Source organism: Chiloscyllium plagiosum, unplaced genomic scaffold (assembly GCF_037043375.1).
Source record: "Chiloscyllium plagiosum isolate Xiang-an unplaced genomic scaffold, Cpla_swu_hap1 HiC_scaffold_45, whole genome shotgun sequence".
Taxonomy (NCBI): domain Eukaryota; kingdom Metazoa; phylum Chordata; class Chondrichthyes; order Orectolobiformes; family Hemiscylliidae; genus Chiloscyllium; species Chiloscyllium plagiosum.
The window spans coordinates 67,741,917-67,767,678 of record NW_028270183.1 but is presented as its reverse complement, the minus strand read 5'-3'; the positions used below and the strand labels follow the sequence as shown (position 1 = coordinate 67,767,678).

The 25,762-nt window shown below is 40.8% G+C and overlaps 2 gene segments (V, D, J or C); both read left to right on the top strand.

Moving 5' to 3' along the window:
- Window positions 1-4,907: 4,907 nt before the first annotated feature.
- LOC148136729 (Ig heavy chain V region-like) lies at window positions 4,908-5,622 on the top strand. The segment is given in 2 exon segments: window positions 4,908-5,069; window positions 5,197-5,622. Coding segments are annotated over 2 exon segments (426 nt in total).
- A 1,093-nt stretch (window positions 5,623-6,715) lies between these two features.
- LOC122552125 (Ig heavy chain C region-like) lies at window positions 6,716-23,946 on the top strand. The segment is given in 5 exon segments: window positions 6,716-6,763; window positions 17,119-17,424; window positions 20,508-20,819; window positions 22,766-23,074; window positions 23,531-23,946. Coding segments are annotated over 5 exon segments (1,011 nt in total).
- Window positions 23,947-25,762: the final 1,816 nt, after the last annotated feature.

The following is a 25,762-nucleotide window of genomic DNA, read 5'->3' as shown; positions in this document are numbered from 1 at the left end:
GTCTCGATATTCTTCCTAGCTAAATTAATCATTTCAGAAATGCCTTTGTTAAATTTCATGAATCATTTGTTGGTCCATTCCACGAACCTTGCGAGGTCCTTGTTAAATTCTGAACCATCGCCTTCCAGGTTCACAGTGGTTGCGAGTTTCATGTTACAGCAAATTGTGAAGTTGTGCACTGTATGCCAATGTCTTAGTTAATAAGTTAAAGCAATCACAGCTCCAAACATTTACAAAATATCACTATGGATCTTCCTGGAATCCAAAAAAAATTGTCCCTTTGATCAATGATTTCTAAAATTTACTCACATATCTGTTGTGAAGGAAGTTTTCAAATAACTTGAAGTGCAAATGGCTCACATCAGTCGGAATACAGTAACATTTCATGTGTTACCCCACACAAAAAGAAATCAAGCAATATTCACGAGTTGCTCTCAGCAAGTCTGTGATGGACTGTTTTATCAAACAAAATCATTTCCAATGTTGTGAGGGCTCGTCTATCTTCTGTGCAATGGTCTGAATCTTAAGTTGTGTCTGACTGCAGATGAAACTGGCTGATCTGGGTAAAAGTACAGTTTGTGCCTTTCACGTTGTTAATGTATATTGCTGACTTTAGTTGAAGAACGTGATGTTGTCCCAGGCATCGTCTGGCACCATTAATTAGACCATTAATTTCCAAATCACTATCAGGTGGGGTGTATTGATCTCATTGATCTCATTCATTGAAACGAATGCTTGGAATATTTCCGGTATGAATCATGTGAATTAGAGTCTATGAATGAGACATAGAACATAGAACAATACAGCACAGAACAGGCCCTTCGGCCCACGATGTTGTGCCGAACATTTGTCCTAGCTTAAGCACCCAACCATGTACCTATCCAATTGCCGCTTAAAGGTCACCAATGATTCTGACTCTGCCACTCCCACAGGCAGCGCATTACATGCCCCCACCACTCTCTGGGTAAAGAACCTACCCCTGACATCTCCCCAATACCTTCCACCCTTCACCTTAAATTTATGTCCCCTTGTAACACTATGTTGTACCCGGGGAAAAAATCTCTGTCTATCTATTCCCCTGATCATCTTATAAACCTCTATCAAGTCACCCCTCTTTTTTCGCCTTTCCAATGAGAAAAGGCCGAGCACTCTCAACCTATCCTCGTACGACCTATTCTCCATTCCAGGCAACATCCTGGAGACAAAGTAGGAAAGATGAATTTCGAGTAGTAGGAAGTTTTCACGACAGAGCGAGATTACTTCGCCCATCGCACCTGTATCACGTGAAGACAGAGCCTTCCAGCCAACACCCACTTTATAGCATGTTGTCCATAACCATGCAGGTGATAGCACTGTAAACATTCGGGAACATTGTGTAGGGCCTAACTCATTATCAACATAGATATGATCTCCAATGCTGTAAATCCTGGCTTATGGGGAAAAAGTAAGGGCAGAACTGTATCAATATTCAAACAGTTGGTACAGCCCTGAGAAGCTAATAGGTCCTGAGGATATTTTGACTATTCTTGACTTAATATCATTGTAAACTGACATGAAAAAAATGCAGACATGCTCCCCAGAAATGCTGACATCAACATACCTTTATTCAGCCAAGATCAGCAACATGAATTAAGAAAGTTTAAAAAAAAAACTTTCTTTTAACTGATTATTGACAACACGGATTTCACAAAGTGCAAAGTACAGAGGGGAAGGGTGGAGGGGTGGGGGTGGGCGATATTCACTATTCCCTGATGTCTGGTTGCGTTTGTGAGCAACAGATGAACCTGCGAACCAGATTCAGGATGGTACTGCAGGTATTTCAGCAGATACTGTGTACACGGAATTCTCCCATAAATCAGCAATGACATGAACATTTATTTTTTATGGTGTTTGAAGCCAATTAAAATTGAACAATATGGTGGGAGAAGTTCCTTTCATTTCTTTGAACTAGTAACAAGGGACGCTCTTTGTGGACTTGGGGTGGCAGGAGGGAATGTGAGGGAACAGAATCAGAATGTGAGGGAACAGAATCATGTTGGAAATCCAGATAGACTGGAACTTGTTTCACTGGAGGGTGAGAGTTTGGGGGAGGGGGGGGGGGGGGGGGGTTGGGGGTGACCTCATACAAGTTTATAAAGCCATGAGTGCAAAGGTGAATGGCTCTAATTGACATGATTCATACTGGAAATGTACAAAGCTTTCGTTTCAAAAATATCACATATCAATAAACTCCACCTGACCCTACAGCTAGCGATGTGGAAATAAATGGTCCAATTAATGGTGCCAGACGATGCTGGAACAACATCACTTTATTCAACTAAAGTCAGCAATATACATTCACAATGCGAAAGGCACAAACTGTACTTTTACCCAGATCAGCCAGTTTCATCTGCAGTCTGACACAACTTAAAATTCAGACCATTGCACAGAAGATAGACGAGTGCTCACAACATTGGAAATGATTTTGTTTGATAAAAGAATCCATCGTATACTTCCTCAGAGCAATTCGTGTCAACAAACTTGTTTTTTTGTGTGTGGGGGGTAGCGCAAGAAATGTTACTTTAATCCGATTGATGTGAACCATTTGCACTTAAGAAGTTATTTGAAAACGTCTATCACAGTAGATACGCGAGTAAATTTTATAAATCATTGATCAAAGGGGACAATCTTTTTTTGGATTCGAGGAAGATCCATAGTGATATTCTGTAAATGTTTGGAGCTGGGATTGTTTTCAATTTTTGACCCAGACATTGGTGTATTTCCCCTATGGTGGGGGATTTCAACAATAGGGAACATGTTTTTCCAATGAGAGGAGAAAAATATTAAAAAGGATATCAGAGACAACCTTTTACACAGAGAATGGTTTGGATGTGGGATGATTGGGTGGTGGATACTTACAACCTTTCGAAGACATTTGGATCAGTAAATGAATATCACATGTTTGGAAGGATATGGGCCAAGTGCACACAGGTGGGATTAGTTTAGTTTGGGATTAGGACTGGCATGGACTGGGTGGATCGAGGGGTCTGTTTCCATGCTGCATTACTCCATAACTCTCTGACTATTTATCAATTTTTCTCAATACTAAACAGTGCTACAGTGATCCTTGAATGAACTGTTGATGGTAAGTTGTGTCTGAGACTCTGCGAATATTACCTTCAATGAGAGGAGTGACTAGTTCTCCAAGTTACACAACTGAAAATAAACTTTTCTCCAGCATTGTTGCTGAGTCGTTTTGTTTCTGCGGAGGCGGTGGTTATAGTTTGCAGTTGGCTTTCCACCAACTGGTCAACCGTGAGACAAAATATCTTTGACCCACTGCAGAAACTCCACCTGCTTCCAGTAAATGAAACTGGGAACTCAAGGAACTTTTCTGTAGTCAGCTTAATTGCTGACAACTATTGTATCTGGCCGCTTAAAGGGAAAATAAATCAACTAAAGTAAAATCCTACCAAACAAATTATATTTTCCCATTTACTCACAATGGACACATTTCACTTGGCATTTCTCCCTTTAAAAGGAAAGTCACTGAATACAGCATTCACTGTATGACTATCAGAAAACAGGACATTGAATGCAGTGACGTTCTGGTTAGTTCAGCCTGTTTATTGAGTATCTTTAAAGCTCCTGAATATGAAGTTAATGGATCCAAAATCCCACATTGAAATAACATTTGTTATCATCTCAAAGTAAATTAACAAATTTGAATTGGTTCAAACTCACATCACTTGTTACACCATTCTCTGATTCATGCATCTCATTAAAACTGAGTTGGCCCTTTATACATGGTTAACACTGGTGTAGTGTAACAGCGAATTTTTGCTGATTTTTATGAGTTAACTGCCCTGTCAGAGCTATCAGTGAGCAGAGAATTGTACTGTTTATAACCTACATTCGTGGTAATTATTACTGTAATACTCTCTAACTTAACCAAACATTCCTGATGTACCCAGACTGTTACATGCAATGGTTTAGACGTTGAGGGTTTAAAAAAAAAGTTATGGACTGTCTTGTTCTAGTTCATTAGATGCTCTTTCAAAAGTTTACCTAGGTGTTATGTATCACTGCGGACTCACATTTTGTTTCTCAGCCACACAGCTTTCCTTTACTGTGTATTTTAGTGTCGGAGCAATTTGAAAAAAACAGATTCAGGGAGAGACATTCTGCAATGTAAGGAGGTGCTTCTAATTTCCGGGTCCAAACTGTTTAGTGACATACACTCACATTCTGAATATAATCACTTTAGTCATGCTCCATATTAGGTTGCCGAAACTGAATTTAGAAACGCAGATTAGAAATGATATGTTATTTTGTAATGTGAGAGAGACTTTGAGTGACAGCAAAAATAAAGTCATTCATTTTGTTGGCTAATAATATTATTGAAGTTCTTTTTAGCTTTATCTGCTTGTAGTGGAATGTAGGATTAAAGGGAGTTAACTTCTAATTGAATATTCTAAATATAATCACTTTGGACACGCTCTGTATTCAGTTGCCTAAATTGAATTTTGAAATGTTTAGTATGAATTACATGTTATTTTTTAGTGCGACAGAGACTTGCAGTATCCAGGGAAGAAAAGCTCAACTGTTTTATTAGCTAGTTATATGTTTGAACTTTAATTTTAGTTTTATCTGCTTGTGAATGAATGTAGAAATAAAGGGAGCTAACTTCCAGTTGAATTTTTTTTTTCAACAAAATACATGCAACTATCATGTGAAACAGACCTGAAGCTACTCAAATTTACTTCCAAAGAAGCTATTCAGCAAAACCAATATCCCAAGATGTGTATGTGTCCATGTTTAAGCAGAAGCTCATGTAAAGACATAATCCCATGTGTTCGGGCTGTACAAGCTGATACCAGGATCCAGTCTGAGCCTCCAGCAGGAAACCAACATGCGGAAGCTGTAAGCCTGCCCCTTCCGATGGCCATATAAATCCTGGGCACTGGACCGTAATTCAACACTCCTGGGTCGGATCTGTTTAGAAAGATCTTAGCAGAACCGCTTCCCACAAGTTATCAGAATGATTGTGTCGACACTTTTTCTCAGTTTGTTACTGACTTTCTTATCATGTGAGTGTTTTTTGTTCAAGTCTCTCTTTGTGACTGTCTCAATGTTAGTCTACCGCAGGAATGTAAAAGACTCAGCCATCATTTCACCAACATTAATGCTCATGGTTTGTTTGTTTTCTTTTTAAAGGTGTCCAGTCGGAGGTTGTTTTGACCCAGCCAGAGGCAGAGACTGGCCGTCCTGCAGGCAGCCTGAAACTGACCTGTAAAACCAGCGGGTTCGATCTTGGCAGCTGCACCATGCACTGGGTCCGACAGGTTCCCGGACAGGGTCTGGAGTGGCTGCTGAACTACTATAATTCAAACAGCAATAACTATGCACCAGCGATTAAGGGTCGATTTACTGCGTCCAAAGACACTTCAAACAACATTTTCGCGTTGGACATGGGGAACCTGAAGATCGAAGACACCGCCATCTATTACTGTGCAAGAGACCACAGCGAGAGGAACCAGGGCTGGACCCGTTCAAAAACAGCTCGAGGGAACATTTTGTCAATTCCATCATAAACTGACGGTCAGTACGAGTTTTAAATGCAATAATACCAACTGCAATCTGAAGCAGACCTCAGGCTGCCTCTTACAAAACTATCAAAGAGGAAATGTACCATTTAAACTAGCAAACTGGTGACAGAATGGGACAATGTTTTGGGCATGTCATATGTACTGCTAACACTTCCATCAATTAACTGCTCTGACAAAATGTTAGTTTTAATATATCTGACAACCCAGGAGATCACTGCTAATTGTTATGTCAACTATGGCATTCATTCTAAACATGATCAGTACTAAATGGCTCTTTCAAATGAAAATTGAGACCTCGAGTAAAGAACAGAGAATGAGTGTACTGGTCGACATCATTGTGATACTACAGTGGGTCACAGTGTTGTGCACAGCGACATCCTCATACAAAAACCACTGACAACTGTTTATCTCAAATTGGTGATTTCTACCATGGCAGGAGCGAGAAATAATGTGAGATGCAATTTAAACGCAATCCAGTAGTGCTAGTTTGTACAAATGTATAATTTTTTCTACCTTCTTCGTGTTGATTGCCAAGTTAAATGCAGACCAAACCTGGAAAAGTATTCGAAGCTTTCAAAATACAATGGATCGTAAAAGCTGAAATAACACACTGAATCATTTTTAGAGCAGTCTGAATCACTGCTTTCTCGGAAGTGAAGAAATTCTCTGCATTTTACAGTTTACAGTCTGTCATAGTATTTGACCCAACGTGTCTCACAGTGATATAGCTGGAGTGACACTGCAATTATGACCAATACAAAAACCTATTCAGCCTCCATTGTTTGAAACTAGTCAGTGATTACTTCTACAAACCGTCTTAACTTGCAGTGCAGTATTAGTTCTGTGCGGTTTAATGCCAGTATCACTATTTAATTTGTAAAAGTGTTGGGTAATTATCGATACACCAGTTGGGGATTTTGAGAATCAGTTTTATACTCTGTGAAGTATAAAACAGTATTTACATTAATCAAGAATGTTCAGAATTCACTAGCACAATTATGTGATGAAGATTTATCGTGACTTTATTTTGTCTGTGGTTCTGAAAATGTAAAATGATGGCAGATTTTTGATTTGTTTTATACAGAGCTAGTTATTGTGTGACCTAGTCCATAGAATGTAACACTGTGACTATCTTGATTTCTGGGGCCAAGGGACCATGGTGACAGTGACTTCAGGTAAGACCCTTGAACTTTCTTAGTGACTTTTTAAAAACTTTCTATTCATGTGACTAATTTCTGAATTAAATTAAACTCAGATTCTGTGCTGAGTTTGGTTTGGTTCGGATTGATTTTTGTTCAGTCTGATTACAGACTTCAGTTAAGGCTCAGCAAATAGTTACAGTGGGGATGATGGAGTCAGTTACTCGGTGTATCTCTTTTTTTGATCAGATGGGCATTCTGTGTGGCTGGGTTACTTGAAACACCGAATGTCTCTTAATCAGTCAGCTATAAATAATGGTTAATGTCAGTGACACCCTGACTGTGAGTTTTATTATCAACAACAAACGCTAAGAAATCAAAGATGTTCGAGACATTACCAAACATGATTAAAATATGCTAAAATATCATTATTAATTTCTTGAATATATGTTCTTACCCTGATTATATTTTCGCATTTATTTTGTTAATTAGTTGATGACAAGCAGGTTAGAAACTGTCATAAAATTTTCTTGCGGTGCTATATTGCATTCTGTTGATTAGATTCTGAGTTTGTTTTACTTGATTCTGTTGAATTGAGTTGATTGGATTTTGGCTTTGTTTTAGTTGATTTGGTTTGAACTGTGTTGATTGGATTCTGACTTTGTTTTTACTTGGTTTTGTTGAATTGTGTTGATTGGCTTTTGAAATTGTTTTATTTGATTCTGTTGAATTGAATTGTTTGGATTCTGATTATGTTTCATTCAAATCTGTTGTTTTGAGTTGATTGGATTCTGATTTTATTTTCCTTGATTCTGTTGAATTGAGTTGATTGGATCTTATTCAGTTTGTGAAATTGATCAGCGTTTTCATGCTTTCTGTAATCGGTGTTTTCTTTCTGGTGAGGAGATTGACTCTCTGGATTACTTTTCATTACCAATATTTGTGAAGTTCTTTGGTTTTTCATGAATCATTTCTGCATTTGTTAAACTTATATGACACATTTTTCTCTGCTTGATTGAAAACATTACATCCATTTGTAACGGTCTGAAAAACAACTTAAGGCAGAAACCCGGAAGTGTGAGAAATGAAAAAAAAAACGAGTTTTTAATGCATTGACTTTAAAAAAAAAACTCAGTTCTAATTGTAAACTAACTGAATTTTGTTTTGAGTAGCCTCATTCAAAATAAAATTTGGGACTAAAATCTGAAACTGCAGAATTGGTCAGATTATGTAATTAAAACTAATTTAAAATTATAATGTGGTAATATTTGTCCATTCAGTAATTTTGTTTTGACCATGAAGTGATTAATCAATATATGCCTTCAACCGCTCCACTGTGTGCTGCACAAGATTGTCATGATCAGGAAGGGTGTACAGGTTGGAAATAAATTGAACTGTTGCCAGAAACGTTACAGCTTTAAGTGTTAAGTCCCCTCACAAACAAGGTTGCTGTTATGACTTGTTATTTCTCTTCAATTTAATCATTAGTTTGCTGGATTCTGAGCAGCTTTGTTAGACTTCAATTTGTTTTTTTTTGTGAGGTTACATCATGTTCTTGGTTCTGTTGAAAATGTTTGCAGAGCTAGTTCTGCTGCAAACACACCGTGTTGTTATCTGGTGATCGTTGATCTGTTGAGGAGGGACTGTGCTTGGGTAACATTAAATGTGTTATATTTGGGAAACCGTTTCTGGTTTCTACATTGTTTTTGCAATGTTAACACGGTTGGTGACAGTGAACCGCTCCAGGTTCCTCATTCAATGAAATCAGCATGCGAGTAGAAATTTTGTAAAGCCTATTATTAAGTGAAAGACAAATCGCAAAGGTTTTAGAAATGAAGGGAAAACAGATACCTTTGGGCGCAATTTTTACTTAAAAGTAATAATTAAGGATTAATCTAATCCATGCTTTACAATCCACATTCAGAACTCCACTATCTAGTTCAATCACAAGGTCTGTCTTTAAACAGTTTACAAGTCATAGAGAAATATAAATAGAATTTCAAAAGTGTAATATTCTAATAGTTCTTGCTCTTGAGCAAAAATGCCATGACTGTGTTATAATTGATCAACAAACACCTTTCAATTCCGCTGTACACTACATACATATTTTTCTGGCTGGAAAAGATCATTGGCAAAGACCATTTGGAAATTCTGCTCAATTCTATGAAGAACAGGTCAGTTTCATTGCTTTGATCAGTTTCACACGTAACTTGAGTTAATTAATTGTTATGTCCCTGATTAAACTGGATTTACAGAATAAAATAAAACATTAACTGAATTATTTAATCTGCACAGTGCTTTAGGTGTTCCCAATCTGTGCATTTTAAATAAATAGTTACATTTTCCAACAAAATATCAACTGAGGAGTCATTATTTCGAAACAACTGCTATAGTGAATTATGTGACCAAGGCCAAATTTCGAATTAATTAAAATAATCCACTCATGAACTCGCAGGGCAGCATGGTGTCTCAGTGGTTGGCACTGCTGCCTCACAGTGCCAGGGTCCCAAATTCGATCCCAACCTCGGGTGACTGCCTGTGTGGAGTTTGCGCATTCTCCCTGTGTCTGCGTGGGTTTCCTTCGGGCTCTCTGGTTTCCTCCCACAGTCCAAAAGATGTGCAGGTCAGGTGATTGGCTGTGCTAAATTGCACACAGTGTTCAGGGATGTGTAGGTTAGGGTGCATTAGTCAGGGGTAAATATACATTAGGGGGAATGGGTCTGGGTGGGCTACTTACTGTTCAGAGGGTCAGTGTGGAATTGTTGGGCCAAATGGACTGTTTCTATACTGTAGGAACCCTACTTTTAAAACCATGGGAGTGCTTGATGCAAACGCAGAGAATTCATTTTACATCGATGTGTTCACACGGATGCAGAGTTCACAAATTTGCAGAAGACATGAACTAGAGGATAACAGAGCACATTGTTTATTCAGACACTGAAAAGAGAGTAATATTTATTTTAATTAATATACTTGACCGATTTATTGCAATGTAGCGATCGGAAGGAATCTGCTCACATTAGTTAAGTGTGACAATCATTTAGATTAGATTTCCTGCAGTATGTATCGGGCCATTTAGCCCAACAAGTCGACACCGACCCTCTGAAGAGAAACCCACCCAGACCCATTCCCCTACCCTATATTTACCCCTGACTAATGCACCTAAAACGATGCACGATACAGCATGACCAGTTCACCTGACATGCACATCTTTGGATTGTGGGAGGAAACCCACACAGACACAGGGGAGATTGTGTAAACTCCACACAGGCAGCCACCCGAGGCTGGACTCGAGCCTGGGTACCTGGATCTGTGAGGCAGCAGTGCCCACATTTACTTAGACATCCGCTAAAGCGGGCAACTCCAGACAGAAGCATGTTTTCAATTCATACCTTTTTAAACATTTTCGTTCATTAAAAGCAGTTAACAAGAAAATGACCTTGCCCTAATTCCTTCAACAGAAATGCTTTCCACACTGGAATGTAGTATTGACTTTATGCAGTGCATGCAAAATCTCCACAGTTCAAGGAACGTTTTAAGAATATGTAAAAATAATTTCGAGAATAATCCATTTCCTCCGGATCTGTGCTTTAATTGGCGATATTTCCCACCTCAATAATTTTGTTAAATACAATGACTTATTAAGTTTATTAACTCAGTGGTTATTTATGTTCATTGTGAACACATTCTCGTTCACATTAATCCTCTGGTTAGTTCCTCTGATGAATATTCAATTACAGCGAATATATTTGACGTGAGGAGTTGAGCAATGTATCCTCTATGATTAAGTCTGTTGTGCAGTTTGTTTCAGTGCAATGTCTGACTTACTTGTCTACGGTCCTGACCATTTGTAAATTGTCCAGTTCGGATACCTGAATCTCAGACAGTTCAATTTCATCTCGCGCTTCAAAACCACTTTTATCTGCCAGAAATACAATATTCGATTAGGTGCCTCAGAATTGAGAGCCCTGACTAAGTTGTTCCAATCAGAACGAACGTTTCAGGAACAAAAGGCAGATAGCAAGAGTTTTGAAATTGGTTGTTGGCAACAAGAGATATTTGATTGAGCGAAGCAGAGGGAAATATGCTGTATATTTTCTTTGTGCCTCAGTTCTGCAGGACATATTCCGTGGCACAATGTAGAATCAGAATTTTTTTGCATCTTATTATTTGAAAACCTATTATCAGCTTTTAATGTCACTGGCAACGGTCATATTACACTTCAAAACATTTTAATCTTTTCCAAACTAAGTCGACCGTCTGGTGCAGCAACATTCACAGGGGAAAGAGGAAGGGAGTTCTAGGTTGGAATCCAGTGACAGTGAATTGATGGCAATGCAATTCCTAGATTTATTCCTCTGTAGTTCCCATAGAGTTTGAACAATTTGGAGCTGCTGTCAAAGCATTCTTGGATAAATGTTGAAATGTTACTTTCATTGTACAAACATTCTGGAACAATCCCTGGTTGTTGGAAGGTGTTAATAACTAACATGGTTTATGTAGTGTCAAAACAGGTGGGCTGTATTCTCCGTGATAGTGTCGAGCTCATTGTGTTCAGGTCTGTTGTGATGTTGTAGTAGAGTCCCTGATTCTGTGCCAGGTGGCCTGTGTTCACTTACAACCTGTTAGAGAGGTATGTAACACAATCTCTTATCAGGTTACTTCAGTGCAAGAAAGCAGATTGACATGTCTGGGTGTTTGTTGGAATTCCACTCAAAGAGGCCAATGAAATCTATTCAATCGCTGTCCTGACTTGTGTCTCTTAGATATTAAACAGAAATTTGGTGGTTAGCAGCTTTTTCCAGATCAATATTTGTTCACAAGCTTTTGGGCATCGCTAGATGGGGTTAATAGAGTAAGTGCTCAAAGAAATCCCAGCTTTTGATTTGCTGTTCTAACAATATCATTTATAACTAATCCAGAATGAATCATTTTCGAAGCATATTTGATGAGATTAGTCTTAGGCTGGTTTACTTTATATTAAACCAGTGCTGTAGCTGAATTTGATTGTTCAGTACGCTGGGAGTTCCGCTAAATCCAACACTTGCTGCAGATGGTGATAGCTTTTCAGTTGGTCTTCAATTGCTATCTCAGACCATCCAGTACCTCTGCTAAGAATTCTTTTTCCAACAGGAGTCAAGCCAACGTAATCACTGTTTATCTTAACAGGCGTGAGCTCTTGTGCCAAAAACATGAAAACAACTTGGTGAAGAGGGGGGGCGGGGGTCTCTGGATGCGAAAGGTTAACCTTGCCTTCTCTCCCCAGGAGCTGCTAGACCTGCTGAGTTTCTTCAGAAATTTCTGTGTTTATTTTGGTTTTCTAGCATTTAAAGTTTGTTGTTTCATTGAAAAAAGTTCTGTTCGATGAAACACGTTCTTCAGAGAAAAGATGCATTTGAACAAATTGCGAATGTTCAGAGATATTAAATATCAGAGAATCATTGAATTGGAGCGCCCTGATCTCGAGCTGTAGTTTCACAAGAAACTATTATGAAGTAACAACACACTCCAGAGCGCAGCGGCTGCTGTAATTGGGTGGAAGTTATTTTGATCACTCAAATAGAGAATGTCAATGATCCCGTTCCAAATAATCAACAGAAGGTTTTTTACAGCATGTGTGAAACAATTAATTTGTTGAAATATTTTAATAAAAAGTGTTCACCACCAGTGCTAGCTTAATGAATGACACAATGATAGGAAGGTAGGAGCAAGAGGAGGGCACTCAGCCCCTCGAGCTGTTCCACCACTTACTTAGATCATGGAGCATCTGTGAGCTAAATCCACAGGTCTACCTTTGGCTAAAACTCTTTAACACCTTTGATTAACAAGCAAAAACTATCCCAGATTTACTGATTCGACTGCCCGAAACAAAGGGAGACACCATTTCTGAAACACATTCCTGTGAGTACTGTGACACAATGAGGCTGGAATTAATTGCTCATGAAAGTAAACATTCAATCTCTGACAATTTCCAATTGAAACATCCCAATCATCATATTTCTTTAATTTAACACTATACTTCCCTGGAATAAAGAAATATAATGTGTGATTGCCTTGCTAAAAATGAGGGAAGCTTCATTCCTATTACGTGATTAAGAAATAGCTCTGTTCATTCAGTGAAAACACAGTCAAATCACACAAAAGGAAACCATGTCATCTTGTGTAGACACACAAGTGCCTCAAATAATTTTCAATTCTTCCAGTGGTTGTTTGAAACTCTAGACAGGTGTGGAAGTGTCAGACTTTTTATATCGCCTTGATAAAGCAGTTATCATCAGCCCATTTGAATTGCTGAAGTTTGTGTGGTATTAGCACATTCACAGCGCTGTTAGGAAGTGAGTCCCATGGCTGTGATTGAGGAAGAGGAAACGGCAGAGAAATAGTTGAGAGTCAGTTGAAGTCTAATTTGGAGGAGAGCTTTCAGGTGAAGCATTTACATGCATGTGCGCCCTTATCCTCAAGGATCACAGTTTTGGAACATGCTGCTGAAGGGACATGTCAGCATGCAAACTGGAAGCTGAAGAAGGCCCCGCGGCCCCTCTAGAATGCTATTCCATTCATGGGATCATCATTAATCTTGCTGCTCACCAGTCTTCCCAACACACCGATAACATTGAACCTGATTGTTTACTGTTCAGCAAAAGAATGGTGAACCTTTGGAATTCTCCACCACAGAAATTGATTAAGGACAAAACATTAAATGATTTCAATAAGGAGATAGATTCCTTCAATCCTTAAAAAAAATGCTCCGGATATGTGGGAGAAAGGCAAACAGGGTACAATATTGGTTGAAAGCCATGAAAACATTGAATGGGGCATGGTTTGTAAGTTTGCACGTAACGCCGATATTGGTGGTATAATTGGCAATGAAAGTTATCCAAACGTACAATGAGATCTTGATTAGCTGGGCCAATAGGCTGAGGAGTGGCAGATGGAGTGTAATTTAAATGAATACGACGTGTTGCTTTTTGAGAAGACAAATCAGGTCACAACTTAGAGTTAATGGTAGGGCACTGGATAGTGATGTTGAACACAGGGCCCTGAGGGTCCAGACTCATAGAGTCTTACAGAGTTCATGGTAAGGCACTGGGTAGTGATATTGAACACTGAGGACCCTGAGGGTTCAGAGTCATAGATTCTTGAAAGCGTTGTCTCAAATAGCTAGTGTGTTGAAGGCATTTGGCACATGTACCTTCATTGGTCAGAGCACTGAGTGCAGGAGTTGGAGCTTCATGTTGTACCTGTCCAAAACATTGAAATGAACTGCCAGAGGAAGTGGTAAATGCAGAGATAGGTCCAACATTTAGAAGACATTTGAACAGCTCCAGGAACTGGATAGGTCGGGATGGATATGGGCCAAAGGCAGGCAAGTGGAATTAGTTTAATTTGGGAACTCTGGTCAGCATGGATGAGCTGGACCAAAGGAACTGTTTCTGTGCTGTACGACTTTATGACTCACTGACTTTATGGTGGAGTGGGCTCAAAGTTGGAAGGTGGTGAGCAAGTGAGGGGCGAGATTGGGCATGTGGGAGAGTTTGGGCTGATAGGCTGTGAGGTGTTGGCTGGCTGCTGGGTAAGCTTGCATGCACTCTGTCTGGCAAGGTGGCATCAAGGTAAATGGTAATGGTCACAGGATAATTTGGTCGAATTGTGCTTGGTAGGTGAGGGGTAGTTTGAGCTGAAATGCAGGAGGTCTGTCTTTGCCAGGCTGGTTTATGGAGAGGTGAGCAGCATGCCGGGCTGGTTAGTGCAGAGGTTGGCAGTGTGCCAGGCTGGTTAGTGCAGAGGTGGGCAGAGTGCCAGGCTGGTTAGTGTAGAGGTGGGCAGTGTGCCGGGCTGGTTAGTGTAGAGGTGGGCAGTGTGCCAGGCTGGTTAGTGTAGAGTGGGCAGAGTGCCAGGATGTTTCGGGGGTGGAAGGTCACTGTAATGAAGTGACAGGGGGACGTGTTGTCAAAATGCAAAGCTCGGAGTCTGGAAAAATGGTAGGTGGTAAAGGACAGATGCGAAAGGAGCTTGGATGCAATGTGCACAGGTTGACTTGGGTAAGATGAGAGGTCAGTGATCATGGGCTGAGGTCATGTCTTGGGTAGTGGGCTTTTGTTCGAGGTTGTGAAAATGATGGTGCCAGATCCAGTCAGGGCCAGATTCACCATGGGCCAGGTGCAGGGCGGCAGGAGTGTAAATGAGTGAAAGGAATTGAGATCATATGTCCATCTGGAATATAGAATATAGAACATTACGGTGCAGTACAGGCCCTTCAGCCCTCGATGTTGCGCTGGCCTGTGGAACCAATCTGAAGCCTATCTATCCTACACGATTCCATTTTCATCCATATGTTTATCCAATGACCTTTTAAATGCCCTTAAATTTGGCGAGTGTACTATTGTTGCAGGCAGTGTGTTCCATGGCCCTACTACTCTCTGAGTAAAGAAACAACCTCTGACATCTGTCATCTATGTCCTTTCCTGCTAGCCATCACTATTCAAGGAAAAAGACTTTCACTGTCCACTCTCTGTTTATCTTTTATGTCTCACTTAAGTAACCTCTCAACCTTCTTCTCTCAAATAAAAACAGCCTCAAGACCCTCATCCTTTCCTCATTAAACCTTCCCACCATACCAAACAACATCCTGGTAAACCTCCTCTGAACTCTTCCAAAGCTTCCACATTCTCCCTATAATGTGGTGACCAGAACAGTACACAATACTCCCAAGTGCAGCCACACCAGAGTTTTGTACAGCCGCAGCCTAACCTCGTGGTTCTGAAACTCATTCCCTCTATCGATGAAAGCCAACACAAAGTATGCCTTCTTAACAACTCTATCAAACTGGCTGGCAACTTTTAGGGATCTATGTACATGGACACCGAGATCTCTCTGCTCAGCTACACTACCAATATGGATTGCCTTGGATGTGTTTCGTGTGATTGGGGTTGTGTGTTCCGGGCATGAATGGGTGTATAGCAGGGTAGGGTTTGTCAATGTGAGTGGGAATTTAGGTCTAGACAGAGTAAGTGCAGTGGTTAGTCTGAGACATGAGGTTTGGTGGTGAACTGTGTGTCAGTTTGATAGTTATTAAAGTTAAAGATTACTTGTTCATTTCTCAAATCATATTTACGTGAATACTCAGCTGTAACACTCCAAAATCTCTGAACCTTAATAGTCCTCCATTTTTCAGAGGCCTCCAGAATTCAGATAATTGTAAATGAGATGTTTCAACTTCCAGACAATTGGCATGAGTTCAGCCGTGACAGCCATCCTCCTAGTCCCAGTGCTCAGCTCCTGCCTGTGCTGCTGCTGCAGTGACCTTCCTCCCAGAGAGAACATTATGCCTTGCACTGATAAGTGAGGAAGGCTCACTGGACCTGATTTCCAAGTATGGGGACGGCAAACACGAGGGGACACAACTTTAAAGTGAGGGGAGATAGGTATAAGACAGATGTCAGAGGTAGTTTCTTTACTCATTGAGTAATAAGGATATGGAATGCTTTGCCTGCAACGGTAGTAGATTCGCCAAGTTTAAGTACATTTAAGTCGTCATTGGACAAACATATGGACGTACATGGGATAGTGTAGGTGGGATGGGCTTCAGATTAGTATGACAGGACAGCACAACATCGAGGGCCAAAGGGCCTGTACTGCACTGTAATGTTCTATGTTCTATGATTCACTCTGACTTCTCTCCGAGGGTACTGCCAGCTGTTGGGTATTTCCAGCAGTACGGTACCTCGTGGGGCGGCACGCTGGTTCCGTGGTTAGTGCTGCTGCCTCACAGTGCTAGGGACTCAGGTTCCATTCCAGCCTCGGGTGACAGTCTGTGTGGAGTTGGCACTTTCTCCCCATGTCTGTGTGCGTTTCCTCCCACACTCCAAAGATGTGCAAGCTGGGGGAATTGCAAATGTTGTGTTCAGTGATTGGGAGTTTAGGTGCATTAGTCAGGGTTAACTGTAGCATAATCGGGTCGGGGAATGGGTCTGGATGCGTTACTTTTCAGAGGGTAGGTGTGGACTTGTTGGGCCAAATGGCCTGTTTGCACACACTGTAGAATTTCGATGAATCTGCATTTCCTTGGTTTGTAGTTTGTGAAACTTCTCTGCTCTTCACAGCAATCCAGTGAAAGTGTCAGTTGGTGAGATCTTCAAACAGTTACTGGGGTGGGATCAGAATGTTCTTCTTCCGAAATTATATGGCAATGGTCAAGGTCGAGGCGTGTTTCTAAAGAGGGAACCAATGATCATGATCAGCAACTGATAGGAAAGAAAAATAAACCCCAGTTATGCTGTCGACTTCAGCGGGAGCATACTGGCAAACGTTTCCAGCTGAGGATACATTTGAGTAACAGATAAGGTCAAATTAACAGAAACTAACATGCTCAATTGGTCATTCTGTTGTAGAGACACCATCGCTCCCCACACTTTATGGCCTGGTCTCCTCCTGTCAGGAGCACAACACCGGTTCTGTGATCTTTGGTTGTTTGGCGATGGACTATTGCCCGGACATCACCAAGGTAACCTGGAAGAAAGGTGGGGAGCTAATCACAACTGGATTGAAGACTTACCCATCAGTGAAAAACAAGAAGGGAACCTACACCCTGAGCAGCCAGTTAACCCTGCCCGGATCAGCGGTAGATTGCCCCAGCAAAATCTCCTGTGAGGTTCAACACAGCGGGACACACAAGAGCAAAGAAATGCCATGTCCAGGTAAGTGTTGTGGGAACTGAGATAAACAGATCATCTGTGATTAACATGAATAAGGCATTATTTATAACCGTTTTCACAGACTCACCTTATACAGCACAGGAAAAAGGCCCTTTGACCCACCCAATTCACGCCTATCAATAACAGCCACCTAACTATTCCAGTCTCATGTGCCAGCCTTGTGTGACTTGCCCTTTCAAGGATACTTCATACTATTATGAGGGGCTCAGTCTCTACATGACTTATAGGTGCTGAGCTCCAGGCTAACACCACCCTCTGTTTGATTTTGTTTTCCCCTGATATCCACTTGGAACCTCCTGGCCTTACCTTCACCCTGTGCCCCTGAGGCATTGATCTCTCCATCAAGGGAAAAGGTTTCATCCAGTTTACCCTGTCTATGCCTAAAATAATTCTAGATATCATGATAATCTTCTCCCTAATTCTCCTCTGCTCCAAGGAAAACCCCTGTCTATCTAAACTAGTTTCATAACTAAAACCCTCCAACCCAGGCAAGAACCTGGCAAATCTCATCAATACTGCCTTCAGTGTAATCACATTCCTTCCATAACATGCACACACTGCTTAAGTATGGCCTAACCAGTGTTTTATTAAGTTCCAGTATCATCTCACCACTCTTCATTGTCAATGTCTAGGCTAATAAAAGCAAATATCCTCCCACTTTCTTAGCCTCTTTATCCAGACGACACAGTGCTATACGGGATCGGTGGGTACATGCACCAAAGATCCTCAGACCTTTCCAGGGTTCCACCATTCAAAACGTCATACCTCACAGATTCTTCTGCCGAATTACATCACCTTACATTTATTCAGAATAATTTCCATTTGCAACTTTTCTCTTCACATACAACCAACCCTTTTATATCTTCCTGAAATCTAAAGCCATTACGCTCATGACTTACCAACATGACAGTTTTCATTTCATCTGTGAATTCACTGGTTAATCCTCCGAAATTTGAGTCTCAATCATTGGTATGTAAGAGAAATTGCACGGAAATCAACACCAATCCCTACAGAACACCAGGAGACATAGATTTCCAGTCACGCAGACACCCGATGACTATTATCCCCTGCTCCCACCACTCAGCCAGTTCTAGATCCAATCTGTCAAATTAACTCGGATCCCATTGGCTCTGATTATTGCTATCATTTGGACATCGAGTTATCTCTATGAAAACCACTATCAAATTGTTACACATGACTTCCTCTCAATAAAACCGTGTTAAAAATTGTTGATTTATCTTCCAAATGAAGACTAATTTCACTTCTCAATAGTTTCCTTACCACTGAGACTAGCTTGACAGATCTGTGTTTTCATTATTTATCCCTTCCTTCGTCCTGCATAACAGTGCAACGTTGGCTGATCTACACTCACTTGGCACAACTGCTGTGGCCAGACAGGAATTCTAAATTATTGTCAGCAACCCAACTATTTCATCCTTTGCATCGCTCAACCGCTCGGTATATTTTTCATCTGCCCTGGAAATATAACCACTTTTCATTCAGCAAGACAACACAGAACATCACATCATGTGTCCTAATTTCTGAAAGTACATTACAACACCCCTCCATGATTTCTGTCCCCACATTGTCCCTCTTCCTAGTGAACACTGACACAACACATTCGTTTTGACCACAACCTAATCCTCCGGCTCCACTCCAATAATAACACTTAATGGATATTACTGTTTCCCGAATAATTCTTTTATTATGAATGAGTCTGTAACTTTTAAAAATATTTTCCTTTATTTTGACTGCTATTATTTTCTCATGGTCCCTTTTGCTCTTCTAATTCCTTTGTCTTTCAAACTCCCCCTTGCACGTTCTGTACTCCATATTAGTTTCTATTGTTTTGAGATTTCAGTATAGACCGGAAGCCTCCCTTGTTTCTCTTTATCTCCCCCTCCATGCCCTTTGGTGTCCAGAGCCCACTGCATTCTTGGTACCACGCAGTGGCTTCCTGGGAAATGTCCTCCCTGTGATTTTCCTATCTCTTTCTTAAATGTGTCACACTGCTCTGACTCAGATTTACCAATAAGTGTCAGCTTCCAGTCCACTCTGGTCAAGTCATTACCTGATCTTACTAAAATTGTCCTTCCCCTTTTCAGAACTTTGGGCCAATTTCTATTCCTTTGCAGTACAATCTGAAATCCAACTGATTTACCATCACTGTCTGCAAAGTGCTCCACCATTGGTGTTTTACCCACTGGGTCGACTTCATTTCCTAAACTTAAGTTCCGGTTCACCCCTCTCTTGCAAGGTCTGGATTAAAATTCTCTGTATTAACACATACTTTGTTAAAGTATTCTCCAGGGGGCATTTTCAGAATTGTGCTCCCTCTAAATTTTTGACAAAATAAATATCCAAGCCTATGCTGAGGAAGTTAAAAACCTCTTTTCTCATTCCCCTATTTAATTTACATGTCTCTGAAATTTGCCCATGTATTTGCACTTGGTCTTTTGGACCAATAGTAAGGTCTATCGTGCTCTCCCAGTAGTTGTGTTTGCTGTATTTTGGTTTTGAAGTACTGTCCATTTGCCTTTGTTCAAGGAGGTATCCATGATTTCATTTCTCTTTACAGCCTAAAATACTCTTGTCAGAATTGCGACAGAAGCAACATTCTGTACCGCACACCCCCGCCCCCATCCTTTTCCATCTTTCCCTGTCTCGCCTGAAGGCACCAAATCCTGGAATATTGAATAGCCACTCCTGCCCGCCTCTCAATATGTCTCCGTGATGGCAACGGCATCATTTCCTCATTTATGCCGGTAATTAATCTGTCTTGTTCATCAGACTCTGTCATTAAAACGAATACCATCCAACGTTGCTATCTCCCTTCTGATGTTACCGGCCTATAGTTACTAGACCTCTTTGAATCCCTTGCTGTGTCCTCTAACTTTAGCCTTTCACATTGTCCTGCTGATCTTTCTGTGTGGATCCCAGCTTCTCCAGCACTCTGCACAATTATGATTCCTGTGTCCATTAACCACAAGAAAGCTTGATATATGAGAACTGATTGTATTTGTTATGAAATTCGTTGGATAATGTATGTGATGTGTTTCCTAAAGGTCCAGATATTCTCCCACCAACTCTTCTCCTCACTGTGAGCTCCAGTGAAGACATCGCAAGCAGCAAGTTTGCAACCGTCGTCTGTTCAATTATCGAGTTCCATCCGAAGTCAATCTCCGTGAGTTGGTTGAAAAATGGCCGACGCTTGGATTCTGGCTTCTTCACGTCTCCCGTGTGTGAGGCGAACGGGAACTTCTCGGTGACGAGTCGGCTGACGGTCCCTTATGGTGAATGGTACAACAGCGCGGTCTATACCTGCCAGGTCACTCATGGAGAGAACACTCAAAGTAAAAACATCACCGCACTCCAGGGTAAGAGACACAGACTGAGAGAGCTACAAATCATTCTGAACTCTGATGTGAATCAAACACACTAATTTATCAGGCGTAGTAAACAGCACGGTACAACTTCTCATTTCCCAACATGCCACGTATCTCATTTCAGTTTGAGTGTTACATTAGCATTGCTCATAATTCAACCTTTTGGCAAGTCAGAAAAGCATGTTTCCTCTCTATTGAAGATAGATATATAGACAGTGAGCTTTGTTAAATAGTTTATTGCCTGACCATGCTGGGAGAGGCATTCAGAGTGCTGAATACTTGCCTGGTAGCCGCTTCAAGGATAAGTTTGGGGGTGGAGGGGGGGATATTGGAGAGATATGTGATTGAAACACAGAAAATACTGAGAGACTGAGGTCGAGTGAATGTGGAATAGATGCTTTGACTGGTAGGCGAGACTAGGACCCAAAGGCACAGTCTCAGGGTCAAAGGGGCACCGTTTAGAACTGAGATGGGGAGGAATTTCTTCAGCCAGAGGGTGATGAGTCTGTGGAACATGTTGGTGCAGAGGGCTGTGGAGGCCAGGCCATTGTGTGTATTCAAGCCAGAGATAGATCGGCTCTTGTTTCGTATGGGGAGAAGGCAGGAGAATGGCTTTAGCCCGAAATCTCGATTTTCCTGCTCGTCGGATGCTGCCTGACCTGCTGTGCTTTTCCAGCATCATTCTGATCTAAACTCTGGATTGGCCGAACAGCCTTATTCTGATCCTCTATCAAATTGACGTGGTTAAAATATGCAGTGACCCTTACTTGAAAATAAATCAAAATGCGTTCAACGCTTCATTCCCTGCTCAGGAATGACCTGTTGATTGGACATTGTACGACATCGATTTTTATCTGGTACTGAGCTCTTTAACTTCATTTATGGGATCAGACCACAGACCAAGTGGCTATCACATTTGATGAACTGGGATAAACGTGATCTCACTGAGCTTCTTTAAGATGCTCTCTGTAATTAGTGGATGAGGCAGGAGAATAAATTCTGGTGGGAATGCTACAATAGGGATGAATGAACGAGGAACTCGAGACAGGCTGATTTAGCCTGGTTTGGGGTGGCGATGTTTACACAGTGAGTAGTGGATGTCTATAAAATTAGTGACATTTCCATCGCGTTTGTAGATTAATTTAAGACGCTTTTGTTTGTTTTTTTTCTCTCCTGCTCTGTGAAGAAATTAAAAAATGCAGCTTGGTAAATAAAGTGAAAGTACAGACCAGTTATGAACTAACTGAATGGAGGGAAAGACTTAAGGTGATGGGTGTCCTTCCCGATATCCAATGCTGTACTCAATGTCTTGTTTTCAGATCTCTTCCAAACACAGCCCACGAGGAACAATGACATAAATTAGAGAATGACATCACACCAATAACGCAAAGTATTTTTAATCATGTTAAATATAATGAACAGAATTTCCATGGCTGTTCACTGCTTCTGTAACACTTTAGAACTCTGCAAAGAGAATAATAATTATTTATTATAATCTGTCCAAAATTTGGGATTTGATTTGGCAGTCAGTGTGACCAGCAGCACTTGCACCTAAAGGTTACGAACATGGAAATGAACTCATTATATTCAGATTACTCTTGTCACAAGTATCAATAGATGGTCTTAAGTGAGAGACAAACTCCGAAAGAAAGGTCATTCCATGGGTTACATGATGGTATTTTGATGATTTTACTTTTTTCACAGGTTTCACTTGTTACAAAGCCAGTGTTCTTTCGGAATAATTACACAGTGTATGTCCTAGGTAATCACAAATGTTTCACAGATCAAAATACATCAACAATAGTAAGCATCGTTTCAGAATAGTTGGAGTTGCCATTTTGAAGGTGGTGTCTTCACCCTGTGAATGAGTAATCTGAAGATTGGCTGTTTGTATCAGAAATGGGCATTTTTCATTGACTTTGATTTTTGTTTCATAGAAGATACCGAGTGCCACCCTAACACCGTTAAAATCCTCCCACCACCAGTAGAACAAGTCTTACTGGAGGCTACGGTGACGTTAACCTGCGTTGTGTCCAATCTTCCTTCTGGAGTCAATGTGACCTGGAAACAAGAAAAGAAGCCTCTGAAATCAGAAATTGCTGAGCAGCCTGGACAGAATCCCGACAGCGTGATCAGCAAATTAGACATTTCTACTGAAGCCTGGCTGAGTGGCGTTACTTTTGAATGTGTGGTGTACCATCAGAATCTACCGACTCCGCTGAGAGACTCCAGCCACAAGGAGAAAGGTGAGCGGTGAGATAAAGCACAAAGGATCCCATGTGTAATCCAGATCCAGTTACATCAATGATAGGCTTTGATTGGAAATGAACCAACACCGTTGGGAGCATTAACGATGCATCTGAAGGCAGGATAGCTAAGTAGCTGATTTAGAAAAAGTTGGACCAAAGGATATTGTATTCTGATTAAGTCAGATAAGGCGGGAAGAAGCCAGGGTTGTGACGTCATCATCAGCAATGACAAATGGCCAGAATGTCCTCGTTGTGGGCTGGAAACATGGAGGCAACTTTCACACTAAACTTTCCTTTTTTTACTGAACAGAATGTGTACCATACTGCTCTTTTAAAAAAAACGAAAGTGAATAAATCCCAAATTTAAAATGGCGTATCTTAATATTTAGTGAAATTGTGATATCGGTTCAGGATTTTTTTGGTTGATTTATATTTGTCTCAAATATTCTGCAGTGATTAATCCGCTGGAGCCATCAGTGTCGGTCCTCCTGCCACCAACAGAAGAAATCTCCGCTTAGAGGTTTCTCTCCCTCACCTGTTTAGTGAGAGGTTTCTCCCCCCGAGAGATCTTCGTCAAGTGGACAAACAATGACAAGCCGGTGAATCCCAGTAACTACAAGAACACCGGGGTGATGGCGGAGAGCGACAACACCTCCTTCTTCATCTACAGCCTGTTATCCATTACAGCGGAGGAGTGGGCCAGCGGTGCTTCTTACTCCTGTGTGGTGGGACATGAAGCGATTCCATTGAAGATCATCAACAGAACAGTCGATAAATCCAGCGGTAAACCGAGTTTTGTAAACATTTCACTTGCACTGATGGACACTGTTAATTCATGTCAATAAAAATCTCAAAGTTGCATTTAATAATTCAACAGAATTAATGAAGTTTTTTTTTCCTCCAGTTGTGAGTTAAATACTAAATTAGTTGTTTCTCACTCTGACTTACATTCCATCTGTGCAGTTAAAGTGGATTATTAACTGGTCTAGGATGAGTGTCTTGTGCAGTTAATGTTCTCTGCTCAGATACACCCTGGGTCAGAGACAGAGTAAAGCTCACTCATTGCAGGATTCCACCAAGTACTCATTCATCCTAAATCCCTCTGTGACAAAATCTGACAATGTCCAATTTATGTCAAGGGTAGGGCACGAGTTTTGAACTTGGTGTTTTTGATTCCCCCCATTTGACATTCTTACAAAATTCATGTCAGTTTTAAACTGCCAAATTGCACCAATTGGAAATGTAAATTTAAGACACTTTAAAATTAAATTTGATTGGAACATACCAATCATAACGAGTGCAGAACAGTTTGAATGGAACCTTTGTTTCTGGGGAAATGCCAGGGATCTTGCGCCAGCGCATGAGTTGACAGAATGTATCTTCACTTTCACACCAAAGAGAATCAACAGATAAGTTGTCGTGGAGCAGAGGGGAGGGGAACGATGAATGGTCTGTCCTCTTGCTCCCTGTCCAGAGTTTTCATGGTAGATGTCCTCTGTAATGTAACCCAGTTCCTAACAGGGACAGTCAGCTTCTTGCTTACTGTCCAAAGATTTAACATTTCCATGCAAAACAATACCTTTAAAGCATGTTAGACACGCGTGGCTCTGTTAACAAATGATTAACATAGATTCCCATAATCCAAAAATGGTGTTTGCATCGTCCCAGTTTGAATTCCATAGTTTTGTCTCAGTTTTCTGGAGCACATGGGATCAATTCTGGTATTCGAATACCTGATATCATTTTGTTTCACATACAGAACACACGTAGACATTTTCTAATAAACATATTCATAAATGTTATCTCTGGGGCAGTGGGGATTTGAACTCACGCCTTTTCTCTCAGAGACAGAAGTTCTATCACTGCAACAGAAGAGTTGCTCATAAAACGCTTATCTCTGCACGACGATGGGAAATGTTTCCTGCAAGACCAAGGTCAAATCTAATTATGGGCAATGCATTAAAATTAGAGCAATACATTAGAATAATGAAAATTGCAGTCTGGTCTAAGAACAGATGCAGAGAGATGATCGCAAATACACACGTACTGACACATATACGGGCTCTCACCGAAAGACACATATTTATGTGCACACTCAAATGTGCATATAGATAAGATGTCACACACGCATACTCGCACAGAGCCACACATGCAAGTGGTACTTGAACACTCACCTAAGCTCATACAAAAACTCACATACACCAAAAGAAAATCATTTGCACAAATGAACAGGAAGACTCACATATAACCATGAGAAACATCGACACACGGTAACACACAAATGGGCATGAATACATATAGGAGAAAGTGAGGTCTGCAGATGCTGGAGATCAGAGCCGGAGATGTGTTGCTGGAAAAGCGCAGCAGGTCAGGCAGCATCCAGGGAACAGGAGAATCGACGTTTCGGGCATAAGCCCTTCTTCATGAATACATATACATTCATACAGCTCAATGCGTACAAACATACACACATGAACACACAGATACAAATTCCGAAAAATGTCCTCCCACATGTCAACTCACACAGGCACGTAAGTGCACAGAGATAAATATTAATATCGTTATTTTCCAATTTTCAGAATCACAAACATACGATGACAGAGGCAGCTTAATTAGTTATTTATAAACCACATTGATCAGCATGGACACAATATCACACGCACACACAAATTCAGAGTCTCACAT